This window comes from Balaenoptera acutorostrata, chromosome 4 (assembly GCF_949987535.1).
Source record: "Balaenoptera acutorostrata chromosome 4, mBalAcu1.1, whole genome shotgun sequence".
NCBI lineage: Eukaryota > Metazoa > Chordata > Mammalia > Artiodactyla > Balaenopteridae > Balaenoptera > Balaenoptera acutorostrata.
In genome coordinates this window covers 104,982,704-105,010,186 of record NC_080067.1, presented here as the reverse complement: position 1 = coordinate 105,010,186, position 27,483 = coordinate 104,982,704, and the positions used below count along the sequence as shown (strand labels likewise).

The following is a 27,483-nucleotide window of genomic DNA, read 5'->3' as shown; positions in this document are numbered from 1 at the left end:
CCAAAAAGAATCTTCTTAGGAAGGAGAATAACAGGGAGTCAGATGATGTTGAATGATAAAGCTATAAAAATGTCGTCACAATATGATATACTACTCACTCAATTCATTTAATAAATATTTATGGAGGGCCCACTATGTGTCAGGCACTATGGTAGTTTGGGGGGACATAACAGTAAACAAAGTATTAAAATATTATATAATTTTGAAGGAAGTTATTCCCATTTTTAATTTATTCAAAGTAAAAGGTACTTAGGTTACGGTGACTTACAATCACCAGTGCTTGTATGATACAAATATTCTACTACATGAGACCTGATTAAAAATTATTAAGGTTGAGACTACATTTGGAAAGCAATCTCATTGCATTATCTCATCAGTGACACCCTCTCTTTCTTCTTCCACTTGTAATTTTGGAAACCAGTTTGATATCTAACATGATATTTAATAGGGATAATTATTTCTTTTTAAAAATCCCTTTAAGAACATACTGTAGAGTATAAACACTTACATTATTATTAATTAATTTCTCGGAGAACAGCACAGTCATTTTTAATTAATCCAGTGAAAACCACATGTCTTAAACATACTGTTGCTTTACCTTTAGGAATAAACTGACATCCAAGCAGTTCCATTTTCATGGCAATTTTCTGCTGCCATTGGGTAGGATTCACTCTAATAAAACGTGCAATAATTGGTGGCAAAAAGTTATTACGCACATCCTGGTGATAATCTTTGTTTCCTTGAAATATCTTTAAAAAACAACAGAAATTGGTACTTTACATCAAAAGAGGCCAGGGCTAAACTGCTCCACTGAAACATGTTTTTGGTTTTTGCTCTGGGCCTTAAATGAGCTCTGCAAAATGTGACATTAAGCATTAATTTCTAAGAAAATAAATTAATCATAATTTGGAAGAACTATTAAGAAGCTGCACACTCTTCATAAAAACTTCATAGGAGGAAAATACTGAATATAGAAATGATTTTAAGATGACTTAAACATAACAAAAGTTCTAACTTGGCAATTTGGGAAGAAGGTTTGGATTGCAGTGCACAGTACCTTGTATTAATAAATTAGTAACTCTAGTCCTGTGGAATCACCAACTATTTAAATATATTAATTTTATTTTCAAAGTAAAGCATAATTGAACATTTGAGGTCTTAGAGGAAATGCTGTACTGTGTACTTTTCATAATTTTTCTCTCAGTAAACAGACTGAAAGTGAACATACACTAACGAACACATAACAGATACATAGCTCCACCTATTGGAGAAACGATATAAACACAGTTCCCATGTCATACATTTTTATTTCCTGCTATTTGAACCAGAAAAGTGATGCTGCCCACTGCCTAGTTTAATCATCATAACTAAACAGCCACTAATGCATCACATGAATAATCCTTAGGTAAAAATATAATCAGGTGACTATTTCATTCCCTCAACTATTTCAAGCAAATAATAGTAGTATCTCACACTGGAACAGCTCTTAATTATTTACAAAGCATCTTCATATAATTAACTCAGATGTTCTTCATGACAAGCCTACAAAATAGGCAGAACCCAGAACACTGCAGTTTATACAATGTACGTGGACTACATAGCCAGTCAGTTTAGAGCAGTGATTTGAATCTGTGTCTTCTGACTTAACCATAGGGCTCCACTAAGCAAAAAAGAGCCCTCTTCGTTCCTTCAGGCCAAATTACCTAGGCAGTTTCTAAAGACCATTAATAAACAGATACCTGCCGAAAATCCAAGTGGTTTTTTGTCAGTTAATGTGAGAACAAGTAAATGTTTAACTCCTCAATCAAGTTATTTCCGAATATTATAGCTATTTTCTTCCTGGCTGATTCAAATGGCATTCGACTATAAACTTCTAAGATGATTTAATACCCTTCATTTTTAAAGAGGTCTGAAGTTACAATAATCTCTGAACTAGTAAGCTTCCATTATTTCCTCAGATTTTACTCTCAAGTAAAATGAAGGCAATTCCTTGCAGTCTATTATATTAGTGGAACAGGAACAATAACTAAACATCATCACCTTAGGACATAAAAACTATCCCTGAAATTTTACTCCATACTGCCATCTCATCTTCATAAAAAACTTAAAGGAAAAAGCTTTCATAAAAACTAAGTACAAAGGATTTACATTTAATGTATGAGCATTTATTATGACCCCCCCCCATGTAATGTGGAGGTTCACAGGTGCCACAAGGGTGAAATGGAAATGGAAGTCAAAGTTTTCACCCTCAAGGAACTTACATTTTATTGGATATTACCAAACACAAAAATGGCATACTATTAAAAAGCAATATATTATGAAAACAACTTGTATATACATTCCCATTTTCTGAAAACAAAACCAAAAGCAGTCTGAATCTTTGTGTATGTGCTCATGCATGTGTGCGTGCTTAGAAAGGGTATGAAAATGAATACATCAATTACCCCTGAGTTGGGAGTAGATGAGAGAGCAGATGGACAAACATAAGTGAGGCAAAAAAGACTGTTATTTCATGTAATTCAATGTAAGGACTTCCACTTCTACCCACGATAGACTAACAGGGACTGGATTTATCCTTCTGCCTTAAAGATCTGAAAAATCAGATAAAATACATGCAACAATGGTTTTCAGAGGCTAGACAACAGGCAGCATAGGGCAATGCTCCCCGAGGGGAGGAAAACAAATGACGTGAGCCCTTCTCTTGCACCAGTAGTGCCTGGAAAGAGCGTGGTGGTCTCACTGAATTGAGGGAGAGCTCAGAGATGGAGAGGCTAAGGCAGCTAGAATTTGCAGGGCAGAGCGTGGGCGAGAAAAGAATTACCCAGAGACTTCTAGGGTCTGTTGGGGTTTCCCCTTACACCTTTAACTAAACTATCTGCGGATGGAAAAAAAACCACTAGAAAGGAGCAGGAGAACAATTCTCAGGGCCACACAGGGCTGGGCCAGCTTATGTTGCCAACACAGTGGAGAAACCTCATCTACATGGGACACTGGATTGAGTTCTTAGAACAGTATTGTCTCAGTAGTGGGGAAAAATTAGAACTAAAGCTGCTCAGGTGCTGCCTAACCTAAAATGTAAGCTTTGAAAAGATCACATGATTTCCAAGGAACCTAACTGCATCCCAGAATAAAGCTCAAAAATATTTAAAGGAGTAATAATAAAAAAAGGAAATCGAACACCAAGCAATATAAAGTTCACAATGTCTGGTAACCAATCAAAAATTAGCAGGCATGTAGAATAGGACCCATAATATCTAACAATATATAAAGACCCAGATATGACATGTTAGTATACAGTATTAGTAGACGAGGGCATTAAAAGGGTTATTATATACTCCATATGTTTTAGAGGTAAAGAAAAGCATGAGCATGTTAAGGAGAGACATGGAAGAAATTTTAAAAGCCAAAAACTGAATATCTAGAAGTGAAAAATACAATGTTGGAGATAAAATACACCAGATAGGATTAATAGCAGATCAGACACCGAAGAGGAATAGATTAGTGAACTTAAAGATAAAACAATACAAATTTTCCAAACTGGAACATGGAAAGAAAAAGACTGGAAAAAAATAAACAGAGCATCAATGAACTGATACATCTTCAAGATTCATAATCTTCATGTAGTTAGAATTGAGGAGGCAACATATTCAAGTAAAAAGGGCCTATAATTTTCCAAATCTGATAGAAATTATAACCCACAGATCCAAGAAGCTCAAAGAAATCCAAGCAGAAGAAACATGAAGACAACTACACAAAGGCACATCATAATCAAACTGCTTAAAATAAATTCTTGCTGAAAACAATGCAGACTGGAAAGCAATGGACCTGCATATTTAAAGTACTGAAAGAAAAAACTGTCAACCTAGTATTCTACACCCAGTGAAATTATCTTTCAAAAAGGAAACCAAAAGAAGTTTTTCAGAAATATAATTCAGTGTTGTTGGATGTTTTTATAATATAAGCATGGATAATACTTATAATTTCAAAAAATTAACTATATTCTACAAGTATAGCAAATATTATTGTACAAATAAATATGGATGTGCTAATAGGAAAAAGTAAGTTTGGGGGCATTAGGCAGAAGTAAGTTAGATTTAGAGACAATATTTTTATCTGCTTCAAGGGGTGGAGGCTCACCAAAGATTGAAGTTCATGTGATATCAAGCAGAAGAGAGGAAAGAAGGCCTTGAGTGACAGCTGAAGAGTTTAGATCCATATGAAAGATTAAAGGGAATCCCTGGAGTTTTTTGAACAGAGAGGTGAGAAAAGTGGCAAGTGAGAATATATTAGCATATCACGTATATGATAGAGAACTGATAGTATCATAAAACTGAAACAAAACTCACAGGGAGGTTTCATTGAAGAAATGTGCTCATAATTTCAACTCTAGATGAGAGGCATCCACCTTCCGTGGGGACAGGGACCCCTTGTGGTGGGTGGACCAAGGTGCAGGAGCCCGGGGGAAAGTAACAAACCTCTAGTTGAGAGCCACCTCTACCTACTCGCTCTCTACCCCTAAGCATTGTCATGTTTTGCTAACTAAAACGATAGTTCATCATTACCAAAGAAGTTAAGGAAATTCTTCAGGTGGAAAGAAAGTTGTTTTCTACGACAAAAGTTGGTGAGGTGATCTTGACATGACCTTTCTATAATATCCTACAATTTAATGTCCTTCTACCTTTAGCTCTTTTGTCCCCACCCCCGCTGGCCTGGAGTAGAAATCTAGGAACAAGTTAGGCTCTCCATCATTCTGTGGATTGATAAGAAAAGCTTTTTCAGGACAAGAAATTAAAGTTCCTTTTTATTATTTCTTAATGAATTATTTAAACAAGTGAATTAAAATGTACTGGAAAAAAAAAATCAGGAAAGTACTTACCCTTAACAATCATCAAAAGGGACCTAGAAGCACTGAGAATTTCCTAACCATAGGTAGAAGGGGAAGGCCAATAACTAACACTACCTAAAATAACCAGAAGAGGGCAGAGTAAGACCAAATAATATCTAATTTTTATCACACACAGGAAGAGCTTCTGTGGCTTTTGGCAAAGGCCACCTACCCCCCATCCCCTTTTTTAATGTTCTTTAAAAACACTCTGGTAATCATTTTACCTTATCCTGCTCCACACCAGGCTCTCTGTACACAGTCCATCTCTGCCCATCGTCACTGTACAGAACTCTGTAGGCTGACACATAGTAATTGTGCTCCACCATGGTGGAGCCCGTGGTTACAATGCCTGGGAATGGAGAGGTCCTTTCGTTAGCGCTCAAGGTCTGATCTTTGAAGTTTGGTCATCACTGAAGCATTAACACCTAAAATGTACTGTTGAGACATTTTTGGCTCTGGCACATTACCATATCTAAGTGCACGGTTTCATCCTAATGGTAACTAAATCCTTGGCTTTGCTCCCTTGTAGAGACAAGAAGAATGATAGGCACACGTAAGGAAAGGACTATTGTATTTTGGCAGCTTGTGTTCACGACACTGCAAAATATAGTTCACCTACTGAGAAAGAATGACTTCCTGGGAATGAATAGATTAAAGAAGATTACTGGTATTATTTTTAGAACCAAAGCAAAATAAGTCTTTAACAAAATTATCTAAACCAATCCTAACCAGTTATTCTGACCATTTGTTAAGTTGCTCTAAATAATTAAATTTATACTTGGCACATGTGGAATATTATTTGTAGCACTTAAAATGGACTCCTTGAACACAAATTTCTCTTAATGACTATAGGAGATGGTTATTTCAGATGTCGCAAGATCCCTTTACTGAAACACGACCTTAAAAGAATCTCTTTACAATGAAAAGAAACGCTAGTAAGAATCAAATAACAACTCCTCTCCTTTGCCATGCTTTATAAAACCAACTTCGGTCATATTAACACCAGTACACTAAACTTAAAACCATATAATTAAATTTGCAGTGACCTAATTTTCTATGAAATTCTTAGATGTCACCAGGTTTCCAAATGAAATTAGTATTATAAATCATCTAGAAAATTATGTCTCTTAACCTGTGATCTTCTTTTCCTTATTCAGATCTATTTGCAACCACTGATATTCATCAGTGGCAAAAGCAGCCCAAGGAGGTCCAGGTTTTTTCAGCCTGGCCTTTTCGGGTTTCCAGCTGTTCTCTTGCCCTGTGTGGTCCGTCCACTCCAGCACAGATGATGCCGTTATTTGAGCATCGGCAATCACGCCAGATTCCATGCCCAGTGTTCCATAACAACCTGAAACAGAGAAGAAAGTAATTTGGTTTCCAGATATAAACTCAAAAATCTCTAAACACTTGCTCATTGGAAACTCTAATTGTTCCTTTAATTAACATACACTATGCTGACAATATACTGTACTAGAGGGTTTCAAAAGTATGCAAATGTTTCTTGGGTCTATGTCTTCATGTCTCATCAGAGAATGTACAGATGTATTTATTCACAGCAGTAATCACTAGCTTAATGGCAACACATTACCCTCTCCCTGGGATACTCTCCCCAGAGGGCAACTCGCATCCCTTTCCTCCTCCAGGTGTTTGCTCAGATGTCACATTCTCCATGAGGCCTGCCCCAACCCACATTAAACTTCGAACCTGTCCCTTCTGAACTGCCTGTCCTCTTTCCTTGCCTTATTTTCTACATCTTTTATAATATTGTAAACAGGACGTTATAAACATTCATTTACTTATCCGCTGTTTATTGTCAATCTCTCACTTCCAGAATGTAAGCTCCAGGAAAGCACAATTTTGTTTATTCTGCTCACTTTTGTTTCACTAGCACCAGAACAGTGCCTGACAAATGAAAAAAGGCACTCAATATTTTCTGTTGATTGAGTTAATTACTTCAGACATATTCAAACTTCCCTTTTTCTAAGGTAACGTCCATGCTTACATGATCACTTCCCTATTAATATAAAACCTCCAGTTTATTCCATTCATTAAATTATTAAGTACCTATTTTACCTCATAGAGTTATTCGTGATAACTAAATGAGAAAGTGCAAAAAAAACCCCAAAACCCAAAACCCAACCTAGCAATTGGCAAAGTTCCTGATGTACAGTGTTCAAAAAATACTGGCTATTATACAAATTATGATAAGTTATAAAGTCCATGAGAGGCTTACCACTTGTCTTAAATGTAAAAAGACTTGTAGATAAGTGTCCCCTGAAAGAGAGAAAGACTTTTTTGGTGACACTCATATAACCACATGATTTCCTCATATTTGTCTTAGCAAAGCTTTCTTTTGTTTTTATTTCACTAAGAACGGTCTATGGCTATATATTAGACAGCAGAATCAGTTTTCTCTACAAGTATCTAGTGCCTAGTTTCATACATGATTACGCAAGTGCATCCATGCAACCTTCAATATGTACTTATTTGATTTCTTTTTCATGAAATAAATTGATTACTAAAGTGTTTCTGTGGCAATTGCTTTTTGGGAATATATAATGAAAAGTGTAATTCTCATAGAAAGAGGCTCAAGCTTCCTGGGGCAAACAGAAGAAAAGCTGGCTACTAATAAGAGAGACTGCATTTGTTACAGGAAATCAATGTATCTAAAAAAAGTTTCAGTGTTACAATGTAGCACTGCATTTGAATTTCAAAGTAACTGGCAGAATAGGTGCTTGGGGAGAGTGGAGGGGTGGGATTATTAGTTATTAGTTCACCATATGGCAGGTCAAAGGGCCCTAAGTAACTTGGAGGGATAAAATCATCAAAATCATCAGTGTATGCTCCTGCCTTTAGCACAATGTTCAAACCATCACAAGTGGATGCAACCTGTCCTTTTTTTTAAATATGAAAGAGAGAACTCATGAAAAAAAATTCTTTCTAAAGGTATAACAGTGGAAAGTAATGAAAACGATCTGCATAAAATCATCCAGAAGAAACCAAAGGAAAGAAAGGTAGCGGACTCTAGGGCAGGGATGAGCAAATGACAGCCCATGCATGGCCTGTTTTGTATGGCCAGAAAGCTTAGAACAGTTTTTACATAGTTAAAAAGTTGTAAATAAAACAAAAAAGAATGAGTGACAGACATGTGGCCCATAAAGTCTGAAATATTTGTTAGCTGGCTCTCTACAGAAAAAGTTTGCTGCCTCCTACTTTATACCTTCCTGAGTATGGTTCACACTCTTGCCTTCTGAATGAAACTGGCCTAGGACCTGAAGAGAAGCTGGCTTGAATTACGCTTATTGTCTGCAGGACAGAGCATGTCTAAGATGCAAGATTTACAAACAGATCACTCATACTATGTTTCTATTCAATGTTTCAATTTCTCCTGCCTTTCTTTTTTTTTTAAATAAGTAAACAGAAAGCCTTATTTCTTTTTTTTTTTTTAATCTATTTATTTACTTTTGGCTTTGTTGGGTCTTCGTTTCTGTGCAAGGGCTTTCTCTAGTTGTGGCAAGTGGGGGCCACTCTTCATCGCGGTGCGGGGCCTCTCACTATCGCGGCCTCTCCCGTTGCGGAGCACAGGCTCCAGACACGCAGGCTCAGTAGTTGTGGCTCACAGGCCTAGCTGCTCTGCGGCATGTGGGATCTTCCCAGACCAGGGCTCGAACCCGTGTCCCCTGCATTAGCAGGCAGATTCTCAACCACTGCGCCACCAGGGAAGCCCTCTCCTGCTTTTGATGCCTAGTCTGTTTTGTAATACAGTAGATCATAAATACCATGAAAATACATTCTTAAAATATTCTCTTGGGATGAGAGGGATTCATAATACTATCTCTGATTTAAGTCAAAATTTGATTTATATTCAAAGTGTTTCAATTATCCTAATCCATCATGGGCCACACAGGCTATAAGGAACAGAGTAGTTAGTTATGCCTTCTGATCTTTAAAATGAAGTAAGGGTTTGGCAATATACTTCTAGACTCACTCTGGGCTCTTTCAACACTTAGAAAAGAAGAAAGAAATCACTCTTCCAAATGACTACCAACCTTTCTGACAGAGAACAAGCCAAGATAGCACGACCTTGCCTGCGCTCGTCAATACACTCAGGTATCGAGCACACAAAGGTTACTTCATGAACACCATCAACATTTGTCCTTATCACACAAATGTTATTTCATGAACACCATCAACAGTGATACTGCTCAGGTCTAACTCATCCCTATCCCACCCCGTGCAACACGCTTATTATAAACAGCATATATACTTACACCACAGACGTTACGTTGTTAGCCAAAGAACTTTCATAGTACGGGATGCCTTTACTAATTACGACACTAATCCGGCCACCCAAAATGTTTGACACTACGCCTGCATGCACACCAGCCATGCACAATGGTGAGGACTTCAGGGAGGAAAGATAAAAGATTAGTTTTAAGTTTTCTTTTGATAATTCATAAACAAGACACTTATACTTCTTCCTCTAGAAATTAATTGATCTGGGCAGTTTTCTCAATAAACTTGGGATAGATTATTGATGATACAACACAAAACAGATTTTTAGCAGAAGAAAAAGAACAAAATGTTACATATTACTAAAAAGAAGTAATTCCTAGAAGATAAAAATCAAGATAAAGATATACAATAGATTACACATCTACCTATGAAGGAGTTTAAAAAATGAAGTTTTATCATCACTTTAACATAAGTCTATATCCAACTTACATCTCTATATCCATGAGGGATTGTTCCAGATATCTCAGCAAAAGGAAGCAGACAACCAGCTGGGCAGTACTTGCTGTGAAATAAAAACAAGTTAAAGGGTATATAGTGCTGTACCTTCTGGGGAAAAGGACCAAAAAATGTCACTTACCCAGTTTTCAGTTCAATGTAAATACCATAATCTCACCACTCTGAGAGAACCACCGCTTCTAAAAAGCCCTTAAGATTTTCTTCCACCCATTTACACGTCTTCACATACATATATACAAAAATTATTTCATAGTCTACATACTGCTTTATTTTGCTTCATAATAAATGGCAGACATATTTCTACTGTAAGAGCTATTCATAATATTTAATAGCTACACTTGACTTTGTGGATGAACCTCAATTTATTTCACCAACTCTCTATTGATCAAATTTAAGTTGATTTAAAAAAAATGTTTGGCATTCATTCATTTATTTACTCACTCACTCATCCACCTACCCACTTAACACATTGACCTGAATGTCTATTACATTGTCTGTTAAGTGCTGGGCTGTGCTAGGTATTGGCTTTACAAAGGTCAACCAGGCAAATATGGTACCATCCTCACTGGGTTTACATTCCCGTGGTGGGAGGACACTTGATTAATTAGATTATGATTAATTAGATTAGATTATGATTATGCTATAAAGAAAAGGCACTCTGTGAAATAACCGGGAGGAATCTAACTTAATAAAAGTAATACAAACATTCAGCAAACTTCCTATGTCCCAGGCAACATTCTAAGTACACTTCAAGTCATCCACATAAGAACCCTACATGGTAGGTATTATTATTATTATCCTCATTTTACAGATGAGGAAACTGATGAGCTGTGTGCCCAGGTCACACAGCTGTGTCGTGGCAGATGGGCTCCAGAGTTCGTGTTCACATGCAGGGCTCTGCACTGCCTCGGTCGGTGGACGGGGCTCTGAGGAAGGGAAGCCTCAGCAGAGAACCACCGGCTGCCACCGGAACAGTGCAGGGATGTGCGCCACAACCAGAAGGAACAGCATGTCCCTGAGGCAGGATGGCCTGTGTGTGTCTGGAGCCGAGGACAACCAGTGCAGGTAGAGTGCAGTGAGACAGGTAAGGTTAGTCTGAGAGAAGCTTGGAACGGGGGATGGGGATCAGATCATGCAGAAGCCAGGGGGGCTAGGGTGAGGAGGCTTGGAGTATGTTTCTAAGTAAAAAGAGGAAGTCAACAAAGGATTTTGATGGTCTATACATATAATCTGATTTTTATTTTTTTAAAAAAGTTATCCTGGCTCCTGGAAAGAAAAGACACTGTAACGACCATGAGTGGAGGATACGACACTGTTAGGTAGTCCAGGCGAGAAAAGACGGCAGCTTGCATGTGGGTGGTGATGATGGAGCTGGAGAGTGGAGGGTCCAAGATAGCTGATCCTCTGGCAGGGCCGTGTGACATACACTGATGCCAGGGTTACCTCTGCTGACCACAACCCCCCACGAGGGCTGAGGAGCCCCCCCCCCCCCAGCCCACAGAGAGAGAGCCATTCCTGAAGACAAAATGAAGGTTCTTTGGGGAGCAGTAGCAAGTTGGGGGAGGTGAGTGAGATGGGTCTTCAAAGATGAGAATGAATTTGCTAAACAGAGAAGAATAAAGTGATTCCAGACAAAAGTTCTGAGAGCTCAGAGCAGTACAAATAATCCAGAGACGTTTCAACATGAGTACGTTAACGTGAGACTAGAAAAATGGCCCAAAGACTACTTCTGAAGGACCCTGAAAACCAGGCTAAGGAATAGGGATGGCATTTCGTCATAATAAGTAGCTCCTGAAGATTTCAAAGCAGGGCAGTGATTGAATACAGATTTTAGGAAATAACTTGGCAGAATGTGAATGGCAGAAAAAAGCCAGCAAAGGTTAGAAAAGGGAAACCAATTCCAAGTTAATCCTAGTCCAAGCAAGAGACAAGGGCGTAAAGCAGGGAAACGGTAGTATTAATAAAAATGCCACCTGGGTAAGAACAGTGAGGAATTCTCTAACAGCCTAAACCATCCTGTTACTTCTTTTTGAGCAAAGATAAATGGCTCTTCTACCTTTATTAGGAGTTTTGCCAGATTTTGAAGAGTGACTAGTCCTACTTTTAAAAGTATATCCAAATTATACTTCCATTGTGGAGAAGATTCAAATGCTAAAAGTTAAGGCAAAATTTAAACATGGCAACTCAGTGGTTTTACAGAAGCTCTGGTTTATTGAAGTCTCAGAACAATGATTATGAGTCACACCATGTACATTAATCTTAAGTATATAAGATGAGGATGAAGTAGATGAAGAGTAACATTTAAGAAAAAGAAAGTCACAAATATGGTCATACCTGAACTCAGGTTCCAAAAAACTGGATGCAGTGTCTAAACAAGTAATTAGATCTAGAAAAACAAAAATAAAAAACTGATTCAATAATAATAGGTTTATTCTTGCTGAAACACCAACTGTTTCCAAACCCAAACCATATCGTTCTAAATTTCAAAATCTTAACACCTATGAAGTTAGTACTTTAACTTTTTATAAGGTTTTGGTAATCACAATTTCTTTGATTTTAAGTATCTGGACTTCTGGGGCTATGTCTGCCCAATACTGAATACACCACATCGCCTCACAGAATCACGTATCATACACATGGACGATACACAGATAAGTATAATTTATAGCCCTGAAGTAGCTTCTATAAAATATATTGATAGCTTCTGAAACAAATATTTCTTGTTACTACATGACTAAAGATGATCCTTTGCTGGTTACGCATGAGGAAAACAATAACAAACGAAAGGTGAGTTAATTCTGTGGCTCTAAATAACTGCAACTCAAAATCTGGTCCATGAGTAGGACCAGCAGCGGCAGCATCTTCTGGGAAGTTACTAGAAATTCGAAAGTCTGAACACCATCTAGACCTACAGCATCTCTTGGCAGTGGGGCCCAAAAAGCTATTTTAACAAGTCCAGGCAATTCTAAAGCACACTCTGCATAAGACAGAACTTTAAAGTTTTAACATTTCCTATCTCAAAATCAAATCTGTGTAAGAGCTAACCTTGTCTAATTAAGACCTAGGTCACAGGCTTGTGTAAAAGGTGGCTTCTGGCTCAAACATTTCAGTGGTTTCCTTCTGCTCTTAGGACAAGGGGCAAAGTCTTCAACACAGCCCACAAGGTCCCACCTCAGTCTGGTTTTGTCCCTGTCTTGGCCTCTTGCCATACTAGCTTTCTTCCTGTTCCTCTGTGCTCTCGGCCAGGAAGGCGCTTCCACTACCCCTTCACCTGGCTCACTCCTCTCTAGATCTCAGCTTAACTGTCGCATCCTCTCAGAAGCTGTTCCTGATCTTCCCAAGTCAAACTGTGCTAGCACACAGCAGGCACTTAGGGTTTTTTGGTTTAACGAATGGATGACTATTCTATGTTCTCATAGTACCATGTGTCACGTAAGAGTGATCTGTTGCAATCATTTTAGTGTTAATAAGCAACATCATTTTATGATGCCCAGCCCATGGGTAGTGACTGCGGCTGTCAGTCTTCACCTTTGTATCGCCAGCAGCAATCACAGCACATGGCAATAACAGGAGGCTTTCTATCAACATTTATTGACTAAATGGATGAATAAAAGTTTCTGATTGTTAGCATGTTTGGCTAAGTCCAATCATGGACTAACCTGTAGGGGGAAAACCTGGAAGAAGGTCCTAAGCCAATCACAAAGGTGAGTGATTTCACCTATAAATGCTAGCCAAACACTGTGCCAAGGGTTCCCAATACACTGACAGAGATAACACCTCGCATTCTTCCTAGCACACTGAAGGTGTACAAATATTTGTTAAATCAATGGCAAGCACAGAATAACTGATTATTCTATTTTACAATTCTGAAGAAAAATTATGTGTTTATTATCCAACTGATATGTGTCTTGAAAGAACTAGAGCATAATGACTGTTAAACTAATAGGAAAGTGGTATTTTGAGAGAGATTACATGGATGAATATCTACATAGTACAGGTACTCGAATGATGATTAAGATAAATCTGTATTTTAGGAGTTTAAGAGGATACATGCCTGGTTAGAGGTTCACTATCACCTGGTTAACTGACTAGGAAAAGCAGACAAACTGAATTACCTGTATTCTATAGATATTCCTGGCAATCTTTACACAGCATCAATAAGAATTGATTTTCCACTTTCCTGTTCCACCAAAAGAGTTTCCAACTTCTAAGATTAGAAACTGAACTTCTAAGATTAATAGCCTGGGATGAAAAGGTACCTGTGTGGTCCAACATGGCGTTCAAGCCATAAGAAGACTGCCAGCTGGCCCTATTACCTTCAGGCTACATGCCAGAATCCTAGTCAACTATGGATATACTTGATTAGAAGAGGGCTTTATTATAATAAAGCCCATGCAGTGCTGAAACTCCAGATTTTGCACGAATGTATGCAACTCACTTGACCTTGCTCTCAAATTCCATGGGGGCTCAAAACAGCTCCCTAAGAGGAAAATATGAATTCAAAATGGAAAGCTATAAGGAGAGCCAAGAAGACAAAAGACAAAGAAAGAAAGTCATGATTAGAGATTTTGACCTTTACAACTCTATGAAGGCAAAGAAAACATCAGTTAAGCAGGGAATTGAGAAACTTTAAAATGTGTCTTTCTAGAAAGCTTTTCGCAAGTAAACAGCCTTCCAGAAAATCACTATTGCTATAAGGCGCCCAGTTAATAAGAACACAGCCTAGGCAAGATGAATGCAACTCAAAGGGAACCATCTGACTCAAACTTCTCACAGCAATGTATAAGAAGTTATCATAATGAATGGAATAGAACTGAGAGTCCAGAAATAAATCCTCAAATTTACAGTCATTGATTTCAACAATGGTGCCAAGACAATTTAATGGGGGTAAAAATAGTCTTTTTAACAAATGATGCTGGGACAACTGGATATCCACATGCAAAAGAAAGAAACCGAACCCCTACCTCAGATCATATATAAAAGTTAACTTAAGGTGGATCTAAATTCAAGAGCTAAAACTATAAAACACTTAGAAGAAAATATAGGTATAAATCTTGACTTTGGATTAAGCAATAGTTTCTTAGATATGACACCAAAAGCATAAGCAAATACATAAAAATACATAAATTGATTTCATCAAAATTTGAAATTGCTGTGCTTCAAAGAAGGCTATCATGAAAGAGAAAGATAAGCCAAAGAATGGCAGAAAATATTTTCAAAGCATATATCTGATAAGGATCTAGTATTCAGAATACATAAGGAATTATTACAACTAGACATTAAAAAGACAAATAACCCAATTTTAAAAGGAGCAAAGGATCTGAATAGACAGTTCTCCAATGAAGATATACAAATGGCTAATAAGCACACGAAAAGATACTCAACATGATTAAGTATCAGGGAAATAATAATAAAAATTACAGTGAGATACCACTTTATACCCACTAGGATGACTAGAATCAAAAAAACAGATAACAAGTGTCGGCAAGGATGTGGAGAAACTGGAACCCTCATATATTGCTAGTGGAATTGTGAAATGGTGCAACTGCTTTGGAAAATGGTCTGTCAGTGCCTTAAAAGGGTAAATACAGAGGTACCATATGACCCAGCAATTCCACTACCAGGTATATACCCATGAAAATTCAAAACATGTGTCCATACAACACGTGTACACAAATGTTCATCAATTGATGAACGGGTAAACAAAATGTGAAAGAAGTGGTATATTCATAAAATGAAATATTACCTGGTCATAAAAAGTAAGTACTCATACATACTACAACATGGATCAACTTTGAAAACATGCTAAGTGAAAGAAGCCAGTCACAAAATAGCACATATTACATGATTTCATTTATATGAAATATCCAGAATAGGCAAATCTAGAGAGATAAAAGTAGCTTAGTGGTAACCTAGGACTGGAGGGGGTTAAAGATTAGTGAATGGGGAGTGATTATTACTGACTACAGGGTTTCTTTTGTGGTGATGAAAACGGTCTAAAATTGACTGTGGTGATGACTGCACAACCCTGAGTATACTGAAAATCAGTGAACTGTGTATTTTAAGTAGATGAATTGTATGGTATGCGAATTATCTCAATAAAACTATTATTAAGAACTTAAAAACAAGAAAAAGAAGCTATCATAGAAGTAGTAATAATTTCCTTTCATATACAGCACATCTGCATTGATGGATGAAATAAGCTTAGTAAAAGACAGAGCCAGGATTGGCAGTTTGTTTATTTATTCATTTGTTCATGCATTCAACAAGTATTCAATATGTATGTATTATGATTAGGTGTTCTTCTAGGTGCTACAGATGGAGCAAAGAACAATCAGACAAAAATCCCTACATATATGAAGTGTACCTCCTGTGGGGGTAAGAAAAAATAGACAATGTAAATAAGAAAAATATATAGTGTATTAGTCGGTAATAAATACGCTAGAAAAATAAAGGAAGGAAGTTAGGGAAAGTTAAGGGGTTGCAATTTTAAGTAGAGTGGTCACGGTAGGCCTTACTGAGAAGGAAGCATTTGAATAAAACTCTAAAATAGGTGAGGGAGTGAGGTATCAGGTATGTGGATAACGGACAACAGTCAAAGGGAATCACAAAGGCCCTCAGGAGGAAGCGTGCCCAGCATTGTTGAGGCCAGAGTGAACAAGGGGAAGACAAGTAAGAGATGAAGCCAAACGAGTCATGAGAAGCCATATCCTAATGGTGTCTTGGAGGTAAGGACACTAGGCAGAATGAGATGGGTCCTTCGATTTAATAGGATCACACTGATCACTGGGTTGAGAGTAGACTGAAGGGGAGAAAGGGCAGAAACAAAGGTCAGGGAGGAATCTCTTGCCATAATTGAGGTAAGAGTTGATGGTAACGAGAACTGATGTAGCAGTGGAGGCGAAGAGATGTAGTCAAATTCTGATATACGTACATATATATTCAGAGAGGTGGTTGATGGATGTGAAGTTTGAGACAAAGAGTCAAAGATAACTTGAAGGTTTCTGACCTGCGCTAATTAAGAGTATGCATTCCACGTAAAGTGCTTAGGGCAGTGATTATAATAATAAGTACTGATAAAGTACTCATTGTCAGCTCAACTATCATGCTGGATCCACTTTAACACGGCAGACAATACTAGAAAATCAGTGATATATGTTCACAGTGAAGCGCAGTATATAATCCACTCAGTTCTCAGCTAAGAGCTTCTGCACGGGAATTTTTTTTTTTTTTGGTAATTTTACTCCAATATTTAATACATACAAAAGAATACTTATAACATATACATTACTACACGAAACACCAAATATACTGTGAACTTCATTTGGGTGCTCTGGACAACAGGGAATGGCGGCAGTAGGCCGCAGGACGCCCTCAGGGATTCTGCTGAAGCCCACAGCACTCTATTCCCTCTCTTCCCCCACGCGGCCCAAAGAAGAGGTGGCATCTACAGTGCACATTCTACACTAGTTTTAGCAGCAGAGTCTAACCCAAAGTGAGTGTGATCATAATCCCTATAAAAGGAGCTGCTCTAACATCTGCCTTCCTTAACCTCAGAAGGCTTTAAAGAGGAGGCAGGCCTCCGTGGGGTTTTGAAGGCAGGATTATGTGACTGTGAGGAAGAGCACAAGAAAAATACGAAAACAAAGGTGAGCCAATAATCAACAATAGGATGACAGATTTCAGGGTTTGCTTAATGAAGACATCAACATCAGATTTTCTAAGACAGCTCTAACTTAGTTAGCAATATTACTATGAGCCATAATTGATATCCTATACACAGGGTTTTATTTAAAGTACAATTAAAATTTTTTCTAATACATAATAACTGCATAGGCTTGGGAACTTCATAGTTATTCCATGAACTATTTTTTAAAACATGATACCTAATGTTAACCCACATGTAATACCATGAAAATATGATATTTTATAAGTTCACAAATAATAAAAAATATCAGCATATTGGCTACTTAGAAATATTTTTGATTGACAGCACTGTCTATTTCTGAGATTAAAGGATTGTGAAAGAGATTTAGATTTTCCCCCAATTAATACTCTGTTTTGTGCTCTTGAATAAATTGAAAAAAGACTCTCAGCAGTGTTAGTACCCATCACTAATGAGAGTATATCACCAACTATATTAGCTGCAGGGTATAATTTTTGTGCAGCTGAAGCCATTTACTTCTGAGGGAAGGGATGCTTGAGTGCCTTTATTTATTCTAACTCAAGGAAGCATAACGCACTGTAACTAAGTAATTATATTTATTTACCAGAAAGAAGAAAATACACGAAGCAAGACAATGTATACTACAAATTCTTCTCCTTTATTTGCTCTGAAATTCTTTTAAATACAAATTCCCCAGAAACTGAAGGGACCCGAGATCATTCTTTCCCAATTCTCACTTTGTCAGCAACCTTGCATTGTAGGTGTACAGATAGCTACTTTGTTCAAGAGCTAGAGGATGTGGGACAAGGCTCATCTTTCTGCTAAATTCTTGTGTCGATATTATTGTGTGACCTTGGGAATAATTCCTTGTTTCCACGATAGGAACCCGGCACTGATTTCTACCATGTGCAATCTAGTGAAGGGAAATTTACATATATAATAAAACATAATTTACCGTGATTCAGCATCAACTAACATTTACTAAGTGGCAGATAATTTATGTGGTATTTTACATCTAATCTCCTTTTACATACTGAGAATAGAGATTAAATCTTGTTTCTCTTAGAAATATTACAATGCCATCTATGGAAGCTGAGTCCACAACAGGAGCTCAGGAAAAATTTTCTCGGATGAAAATAGTCAATATTTTTTTTTTCACAGATGATGTAGGCATGGCTCAGTTGCCTAAGCAATAAGTCAAATAGGCTACAAGCTACATATGGATAGATCAAACCCTCTCCACACCTAAATTCCTATATACTAAAAAATGAATATAAGACATATTAAAAGACATTATAAGACATATTGAAATAACATAAGACATCTTATATTAAAATATAAGAGACATTAAAAATATTAAAGATTGTAAGACACATTAAAATTCTTTTGTAACCTAGTATCGAGGACACTAATAATATCTTAGTAAGAGTAGCAGTGAATGAATTCGTCCCCCGGATAGCACAAACACATACTTAGCCCCTTAAAAGAATTGCTAACTTACTAAAAAGAAAAAAACAAAAAAACCCAAAACACATAGAAAACACTTAAAATCATTAAAGTGCTCTTGAGGTTATCTGTCAGTCTGAAATAAACTCTATCTCATAAAGGTGAATTGCCTCGTTGGGTTATACCACCTTAACGAATTAATTCTGTTTATAAATTTCTCTGCAAAACTGGTAACACTTTATTCATCAGCACCTTTGTTATACAAATTGACATCAAAATACAGATATTTTTCTGCATGTATACACACAAACACTATACATATTCATTTGTGTATAAATAAGGACAAATCTAAAAATATGCATGTAAACTGAGACTTCATTAATAAAATCTTACTAAATAGTTTAAAAGTTTTAAAACGTTTGCCAGACACAACAACAAAAATTAGGAACACAACAGAAAAACTAAAAATAGAAACATAGCTAAGTGTAGTACTCAAAACAGAAAGGATCCTATAAAATTACTGTACAATTAAGGTAGCAAACAATCTAAGGAATTCGTGCTCTATTTTCAAAACCAAAAACATCCCATGCAGGAAAAAAACAACCAGTTACAGAAATCTGGACTCTATTAGAAAGGAGTTCTCTATTCCGTCCCTATGTTTCATTTACAAGTTCATATAATCCGATGGAAGATGGAAGAAATGGAAAATATTTGTTAAAAAAATGTGGTTAAAGAATGTAGCAATTAAAACCTTTTATACTGTCGGTGTTAAGTCTAAAAATAACCCAGCATATAGCAATAATAACCCTGTCAAATGGGAATATTTGTCAGGCTCAGCTGTTCCCAAGTCCTAGGCACATTGTCATGAGGCAATGAATAAACAAGTGTTTATGAGTTCCAATTAGGCAGTACGTTAATACATCTACATTGGATCATTTTATTTCACATGTAATTTTAAACTAGCTCCTGTTTTTTCCTAAAAAAAATAAAGGCAAACTTTACAGTAACCAATACAAAATTCTGGATTGGTAAAATTTGAAGTAATGAGGTTTAACATTACTTTTTAAGTGATAATTCATGTTCTAAAAAAGGAATATCAGATGAACACTTTTCAGCTGGTCATATACATATATATGTGTACACACACACAGCTACACACCCCGCCCCAAATTGATGGCACATAACAGAGGCTGCCTTAAAAGACCTGAAGCTATCAATGCAAATGCAGACATGCCTTCTGAGCTCATTGTTCTGTAACTAAAATTACCTAAAAAATTACTGCCCAGAGTCATCCTAGAAATGTTGAGCTTTTCTTAGAAACTGGCTAATGTTGAACAGATTCAAAACCAGGAATTTAGAGCAAATCACCTAAAAAATTCATTTTATTTTTCAAGTCCAGCGGTAAATGCTGTTTTTTACATTTACATTTTAGAATGAAAATGTCAGTATCATTTATTATTCTGGATTAAAAGATCTGAGTTCCTGAGTCTGGACCTGTGAGTGGCTGGCTTTGCCTCTCTCAATAAGACCAGCAGTAACTAAGGAGTTTCTCTCTACAGAACTTCTAAACAGTGGTTGCTAATATGTTGCCCAGGATATGTCTAGGATCCACGTACATCTTCAATTTTCAGATGAAAATTTCAATTTCAGAAAGTCTAGTTCGAATTTGATGGAATTATACCAACTCAGAGTAAATTACCAATCTTCTAATTACTACTGAAGTGTTGATTAATATTTTTATCTGTCTTTCTTTGCTACCCAACAGAAACAAGAAAACTTCCTTTCACTGGTGGATAAAATCTTTCAAAAATGAGATTTACAGGTGAAAATTAAAAGCGGTAATTGTCAATGTAAAAGACTGGAAACTACTGCTCAAAGATCATTAAAAATAACAGAGAGGAATAAAACCATAAAAGTTATAAAAACTAGACCCTAAAGTGAAGAGCACGCCAGGTACAGGGCCCCAGACATCACCGAGGCACTGCAGCAGCTCAGAGCCTCATCCAAGGGCTTCTTCGTGGCCGAAGCCTCTTACTTCAACATAAACTCAGCTACAATGAATATTAATTCTTTGAAATGTTTCCCTGTAGAAGATATGTCTGGTTCAAAAGTCTTTAAAAAGAATTAAATTAGAATCTGGCCTAATTCTGGAGCTACTTTTATAGCAAGGTCTCTTACTTTGGTCATCTCTGATCCAGTCCCCTCTAAACAGCCTCTTACCTGGCCTCCCTACAATTCTTCTTCTCTCTCTTTGGCCCATTCTTCACAGATCAGGGAATCGTAAAAACAAAAACATAAATCCAGTCACATCACTACTCTGCTCTAACAGCTTCCATGCACTTTTTTGGGGATAAAACTCCAACCCTTACATTTTTTGCAAGGCCCTGAATAATGTGACTTACTCACCACTCATTCATTTCACCCCAGCTGTGCTGGTTATTTTTCCGGTTCCTCCAAAGCTCCTTCCTACCCTAAGGCCTTTGCACCTGCTGCTCTCTTCCCTACAATGTTCTTCCTTGTATGTCTGGAACCTCCAATTAATCCTTTGGTTCTGGGCTCAGAAGTGGTTTCTTCGGGAGAGCTTTGCTCTTCATCAATCTTCTACTCCCCGCACCCTTCTGGCCTCCCATTATTTGAATGTTTCCTTCATCATACTTATTATAACTGCAATTAAGTAACCATGTGTTTAATGCCTTTTTCCAACCCTGTACTGTAAGCCCTATGAAGGTGTGATTGCGTCTGTCTCATTTACTGCTGTTTTCCCAGTGCCAGGCCTATTGCAGGAAATAAGGCACTGAAGGGAATATAATTTTGCAATGGGCTCTTGTAAGAAGTAATGAAAATTAGTCTCTCTTACACAAAATCATGGCTGTATCAACCACACATCACACTATAACATTAACAAGTCTTTGTGACAGTTCAACAAATGAGGAAGCCAGTGAAACAAGATTTTTCACAACTTTTTCATTCCCAAATACTCTAAACCGTTAACTAGGTTATTAAGCTGGGGACATGTAGTGATGTTCCTTGAAAATATTCATGGAATTCAGTGTGGCAGCTAAGTTTCCTGGATGGAAACAAACTGAGACTCTCAACCAAAGCGCACCAGCCTTCAAATGAATGAGCCATTACAAGAAATTATGTCTGAAAGGCCACCCAAGAAGAAGTAATGTGAAATTCAACCGGTGTTCTCTTGAATTTAGCCAATTCACTTCAAATAAAACAAATGCTTGATGGATGGGTAAGAATGCACAAAAACATTAAGAAAAAATTCAGGTGAATTTTTCACTGTGAGATGAGGATTTCCCAAGATGATTATGACTTTGGAAAGTGTTACTATAAAGAAGTTCCTGATTATGGTGGTATTTCGAAAAAATCTTTGGAAGCTAAGAGTCATCTAAAATAGTGACATAGCCATTTTAAATCTGGCATAGATGTATATAAGTCTACAATATACTGACTGTGGTATCTGAGATGATTGTCAATTCTTAAGAAACTCTAATAAGGGCATTTAGGTTTCCGTGGATCAAAAGCTGCATAATTTAAATATCCAATGTAAGAAACTTTTTATTGTAAAGAGGAGATACTTATTTTCCAGAAACCTTTAATTCAATAAATAACAAAGAGAGAAAGGGGAAAATATGAAAATGCAAAATAAATAATTTACCTGATACTGCGACCAAGAAACTTAAGAAGAATAAGAAGCAAATTAATTATCTTCTATCCTCTCACCCATCAACCCAAGACTTTCACCAAGTAAAACCAAAAGGATGGAAAGCTGTCATTTCACTCTGTGTTTTCTACCTTACTCTTCTGATGGTGGTGGGCGGGGCAGAAGTGGGGAAAGTGAGATGTGTGTGTGTACAGTAGTGAAAGGGGGGAAACTAACATTTGTCTTCTGCCTACTATGTTATGTGCCTACAGACACTAAACATGTATTATTAGATTTAGTCCTCACAACTAACCCATTTACAGATGAAACTGACAGAGGTGAAATGACTGGTCAGAGGTCACCTGCTTAGTACACGGCAAAGGCAGGCTTTGATTCCAGGGCTACTTAGTGCCCCTTCTACAACACCACACTGCCTTAGTTTTCCTAGTTCTGTCAAATATATTAATTGTTCATTTAGCATAACATTTCCAGTTCTTTTCTTTCCATTATTCCATTCAAATTAGTTTTCTTTTTCACTCTGAGGGATGTTATTAGCCTTCAAACCTTGTTCCATAGCTTAGAAATTAAGGGAAAGTAGACCTTTTTTCACACAGAACAGCTCTCCTCTCTCACACTCTTAATGAAACTTTAATGAGACAGATAGTGTGTATCTATTTCACTTAATAGCCTTGCTTTTAATTCCCCCCTTCAGATTCTAAATATTAACAATCTAGAAAATATCTCGTTTATCTTGTAGTGCCTCAGAGAGCAGTCCCCAGGTTACCCATGGTGCTATGCAAGTCTCTTCTTTGAAAAGAATGGTAATGTGGTTTTTAACACAGTAAGATGAAGTGGTAAGCTGTGGATAATAAAGCTTTAAATTGATACATTTCAGTAACTGATAGATTTTTTAAAGTTATTATCATTTGTGTTCCAATCTTATAAAGGTGGAAAACTCAATATTTCTTCTACTAAGGAAAGGTAAGTATATAAAAAGACTTTATATAAAGTTAATATACTTAATTTTTAAAATTCTGAAACTGATCTAATTTTGTCAGATTTATGTATGTGGTATTAACTGTTCAGTCTTCCTACTCTATTCCAAACTCAGATAACAGGTACTCAAAGAAAACACTGCATTTTTGTTTTCAGAAACTGTAAAATGTGGGAATCATGATATAAAGTGAAAATTACCTTGCTTATCTATAACCGAGTATGAAGCCAAAAATCCTCGTCCAGAAACATGAATTCCACTCATGAACAGCACTGTAATTTCATTGCTTTTTGATTCAATTGAATGGTTCATTTGCAACCCCAGACCACAGTATTTGCCTAGGAATCAAAGAAAAGCAGATATTTGGTGTGATTCATGAAGTCAATAATATTTACAATGTAGGTAAAAGAATCATAATAATATACCAAACTGGGCATTAAATTAATCTAAAATGATGACTAGAATGTTTAATGATGAAAAACTCACATTACTCTGGAGAGAAAAAAAATTCCAAGTAATAACTGTTCCAATGATTCAAAAGGAAAAACAGTGTATACAAGCATCACTGACCTTATAATGACTCAATTTCCTGTGAAATATATTTATACTCTTTAAAACTGTGACAAGTAATTTTAAAAAATTAATTTAAAGCATTTCATGCAGGCAGGTGGCTCATAAATGAATTGACAGTCAAGCAGTAGTATTCTTAACATGTTCCCCAAGGGGGAACAGATTCTTGAGCTCAGGGCACCCCTCAAACCTTTTACAGAACGTCTCAAGTTTTCTTCCAAGAATTGTTGGACTTCTGTCAACCCCTTTAGGTGATCATATCTAGTCCTACAGCTTTAACTATGATATGACAATTCACATTTATACCTCTACATAGCCTTTTCCTTGAACTTCAGATGCATATATCTAACTGCCTACCAATTTTTATCCTTTAATGTCTAACAGACATGTAAAAAATAACATATCTTCCCTCAGTACAGATCTAAGTTTATTAAGATAAAAGGGCAGAAAAAAAAATTAGAGCAAGATATCCACCAATAACTAATAAAAATGGGTTTTTCTTATGTGCCTGGTAACTTTAACAAATTCTGAATAAAAAGTTCTAAAGATATTTTAAGTTGAACAACATCACTTGAATAAGAGTAATGTGAACTTCCATAGATATCATTTTCAAGGACTATACATTTTCATGTGAGTAGAAAATGCTAAATAATCAACCAAAACCCCCCACCAGAACTGGTAAGGGAGATAAGGTCACAAGGTTGATATATAAAAGTCAATTGTAAACAATAACCTAATCAAAATGGGCAGAAGACCTAAATAGACATTTCTCCAAAGAAGACATACAGATGGCCAACAGGCACATGAAAAGATGCTCAACACTACTAACTACTAGAGAAGTGCAAATCAAAACTACAATGAGGTGTCACCTCATACCTGTCAGAATGCTATCATCAAAAATCTACAAATAATAAATGCTGGAGAGGGTGTGAAGAAAAGGGAACCCTCCTACACTGCTGATGGGAATGTAAACTGGTGCAGCCACTATGGAAAACTGTAAAATAGAGCTACCATATGATTCAGCAATCTCACTCCTGGTAACATATCCAGAAAAGATGAAAACTGTAATTTGAAAAGATACATGCACCCGCCCCCCGCCAATGTTCATAATATAGCAGCACTATTTACAATAGCCAAGACACAGAAGCAACCTAAGCGTCCATCAACAAATGAATGGATAAAGAAGATGTGGAATGGGACTTCGCTGGTGGTCCAGTGGTAAAGAACCCACCTTCCAATGCAGGGGATGCGGGTTCGATCCCTGGTCGGGGAACTAAGATCCCACATGCCGCGGGGCAACTAAGCCCACGTGCCTCAACGATAGAGCCTGCGTGCTGCAAACTACAGAGCCCAGGCGCTCTGGAGCCCAAGCACTCTGGAGCCCAAGCACTCTGGAGTCCACGTGCCCTGGAGCCTGCACACCACAACTAGAGACAGAAAACCCACAGGCCACAACTAGAGAGAAGCCTGCATGCTGCAACAAAGACCCGACACAGCCGGAAAAAAAAAAAAAAAAAGAAAGAAAAAAAGACAAAAAAAAAAGACGTGGTATGTATGTGTGTGTATGTATGTATGTATGTATGTGTATATATATATATATATATATATATACACACCACACACACACACACACACACACACATATATATATATACATAATGGAATATTACTCAGCCATAAAAGAATGAAATATTGCCACCTGTAGCAACATAGATGGACCTAGAGAATATCATACTAAGTGAAGTCAGAAAGACAAATACATGATATCACTTATATGGGGAATCTAAAAAATAATACAAATGAATTCATTATAAAACAGAAACAGACTCACAGACACAGTAAACAAACTTATGGTTACCAAAGGGGAGAGAGAGGTGGGGAGGGAAAAATTAGGAGTATGGGATTAACAGATACAAACTACTACTGTATATAAAGTAGATAAGCAACAAAGATTTACTGTATAGCACACGGAATTATACTCAAAATCTTGTAATAGCCTATAATGGAAGATAATTTGCAAAAAAAACCCCCGTGAATCACTATGCTGTACACCTGTAAACTAATAACATAATATTGTAAATCAACTATACTTCAATTTTAAAAATTCAATTTTATTTCCATATACTAGCGACAATCTGAAATGAAATTTTTAAAGCTTAATTTATAATAGCAACAAAAAGATTAACTAGAGATACATTAAAAAAAAAGAAATTCAAAACCTGTACATTAAAATATGCAAAACACTGTTGAAAAAAATTAAATAACTAAATAAATCAGGAGATATACCAAGTTCATGGACTAGAAGATTCAATATTGTTAAGATGTCAGTTCTCCCCAAATTGATCTACTGATTCAATGCAATCCATATCAAAATCTTAGCAGGGTGTTTTTTTTTTTTTTTTAGAAATTAACAAGTTGAGCCTAAAATGTATATGGAAATGCAAAGGACATAGAATAGCCAAAATAATTGTAGTAAAGAAGACAGTAGAGAGACTTACATTACCTGCATTTAAACTTACATTTACTATATAAATAAAACTTACTATATAAAACTACAGTAATCAAGAAGAGTGTGGCATCATTGTAAGGGTGAATATCTACATTAATCTGAATGGAGCAGAACAGAGTCCAGACATGAACCTACTTACAACTATCAACTGATTTCTGACAAAAGTGTCAACAGGGAAAGAACAGTCGTTTCAACAAATGTACTAAGCCAGTTGGATATCAATATGAAAAAATAACTAAGAACTTCACAATATATACAAAAATTAAGTCAAAATGGATCACAGAGTTAACTCTAAGAACTAACCTTATAAAACTCTTACAAGAAGACATAAAAGAAAACTTTGTGACTTTGGGTTAGGCAAGGATTTCTTAGATTCAACACCAAAAGCATAATCCATTGAAGAAAAATATTAATAATTAGGATTTTATCAAAAATTTAAATGTTTGCTCTTTAAAAGACATCATTAAGAAAATGCAAAGACAAACGACAGGCTAGGAAAAAATATTTGCAAAACATTAATCTGATAAAGACCTCACATCTGAAATGTGTAAAAAACTCCTGTAACTCAATCAATCCAATTTTTTTAAATGGGCAAAAGATTTAAACAGACACTTTAACAAAGACACACTCAAGGCAAATAAGCACATGAAAAGATGCTCAACAGTATTAGTCATTAAAGAAATGCATATTAAAACCAATGAGGAGATACCACTACATACCCACTATATTAGCTATAATCAAAAAGACTGACAAAACCAAGTATTGGTAAGAATGTGGAGAAACTGAAACCTTCATACACTGATGATGGAATCATAAAGGGCACAGCCATTTTTGAAAAACAATTTGGCAGTTTCTTAAAATGTTAAACATAAAATATACATATCATACATTTCATACAACCCAACAATTCCACTTCTAGTTATCTTTTATTTGCCCAAAACAAAAACGATGAACCTCAGAAACATTATGCTAAATAGAAGAAGCCATTTATATTTCTAGAAAAGGCAAA

At 36.5% G+C, this 27,483-nt stretch overlaps 1 protein-coding gene across 1 annotated transcript in view; it reads right to left on the bottom strand.

Annotated features, from left to right (window-relative positions):
- Positions 1 to 27,483, bottom strand: part of DCBLD2 (discoidin, CUB and LCCL domain containing 2) — a 93,159-nt gene that overhangs the window by 14,828 nt on the left and 50,848 nt on the right. Inside the window, exons 3-10 of the mRNA XM_057545998.1 lie at positions 23,596 to 23,733; positions 11,972 to 12,023; positions 9,611 to 9,683; positions 9,157 to 9,290; positions 7,119 to 7,159; positions 6,018 to 6,233; positions 5,110 to 5,234; positions 599 to 749 (exon numbers count right to left, since the gene is read on the bottom strand). Coding sequence (XP_057401981.1) covers positions 599 to 749; positions 5,110 to 5,234; positions 6,018 to 6,233; positions 7,119 to 7,159; positions 9,157 to 9,290; positions 9,611 to 9,683; positions 11,972 to 12,023; positions 23,596 to 23,733 — 930 coding nt within the window. The remainder of the gene's footprint in view (positions 1 to 598; positions 750 to 5,109; positions 5,235 to 6,017; positions 6,234 to 7,118; positions 7,160 to 9,156; positions 9,291 to 9,610; positions 9,684 to 11,971; positions 12,024 to 23,595; positions 23,734 to 27,483) is intronic.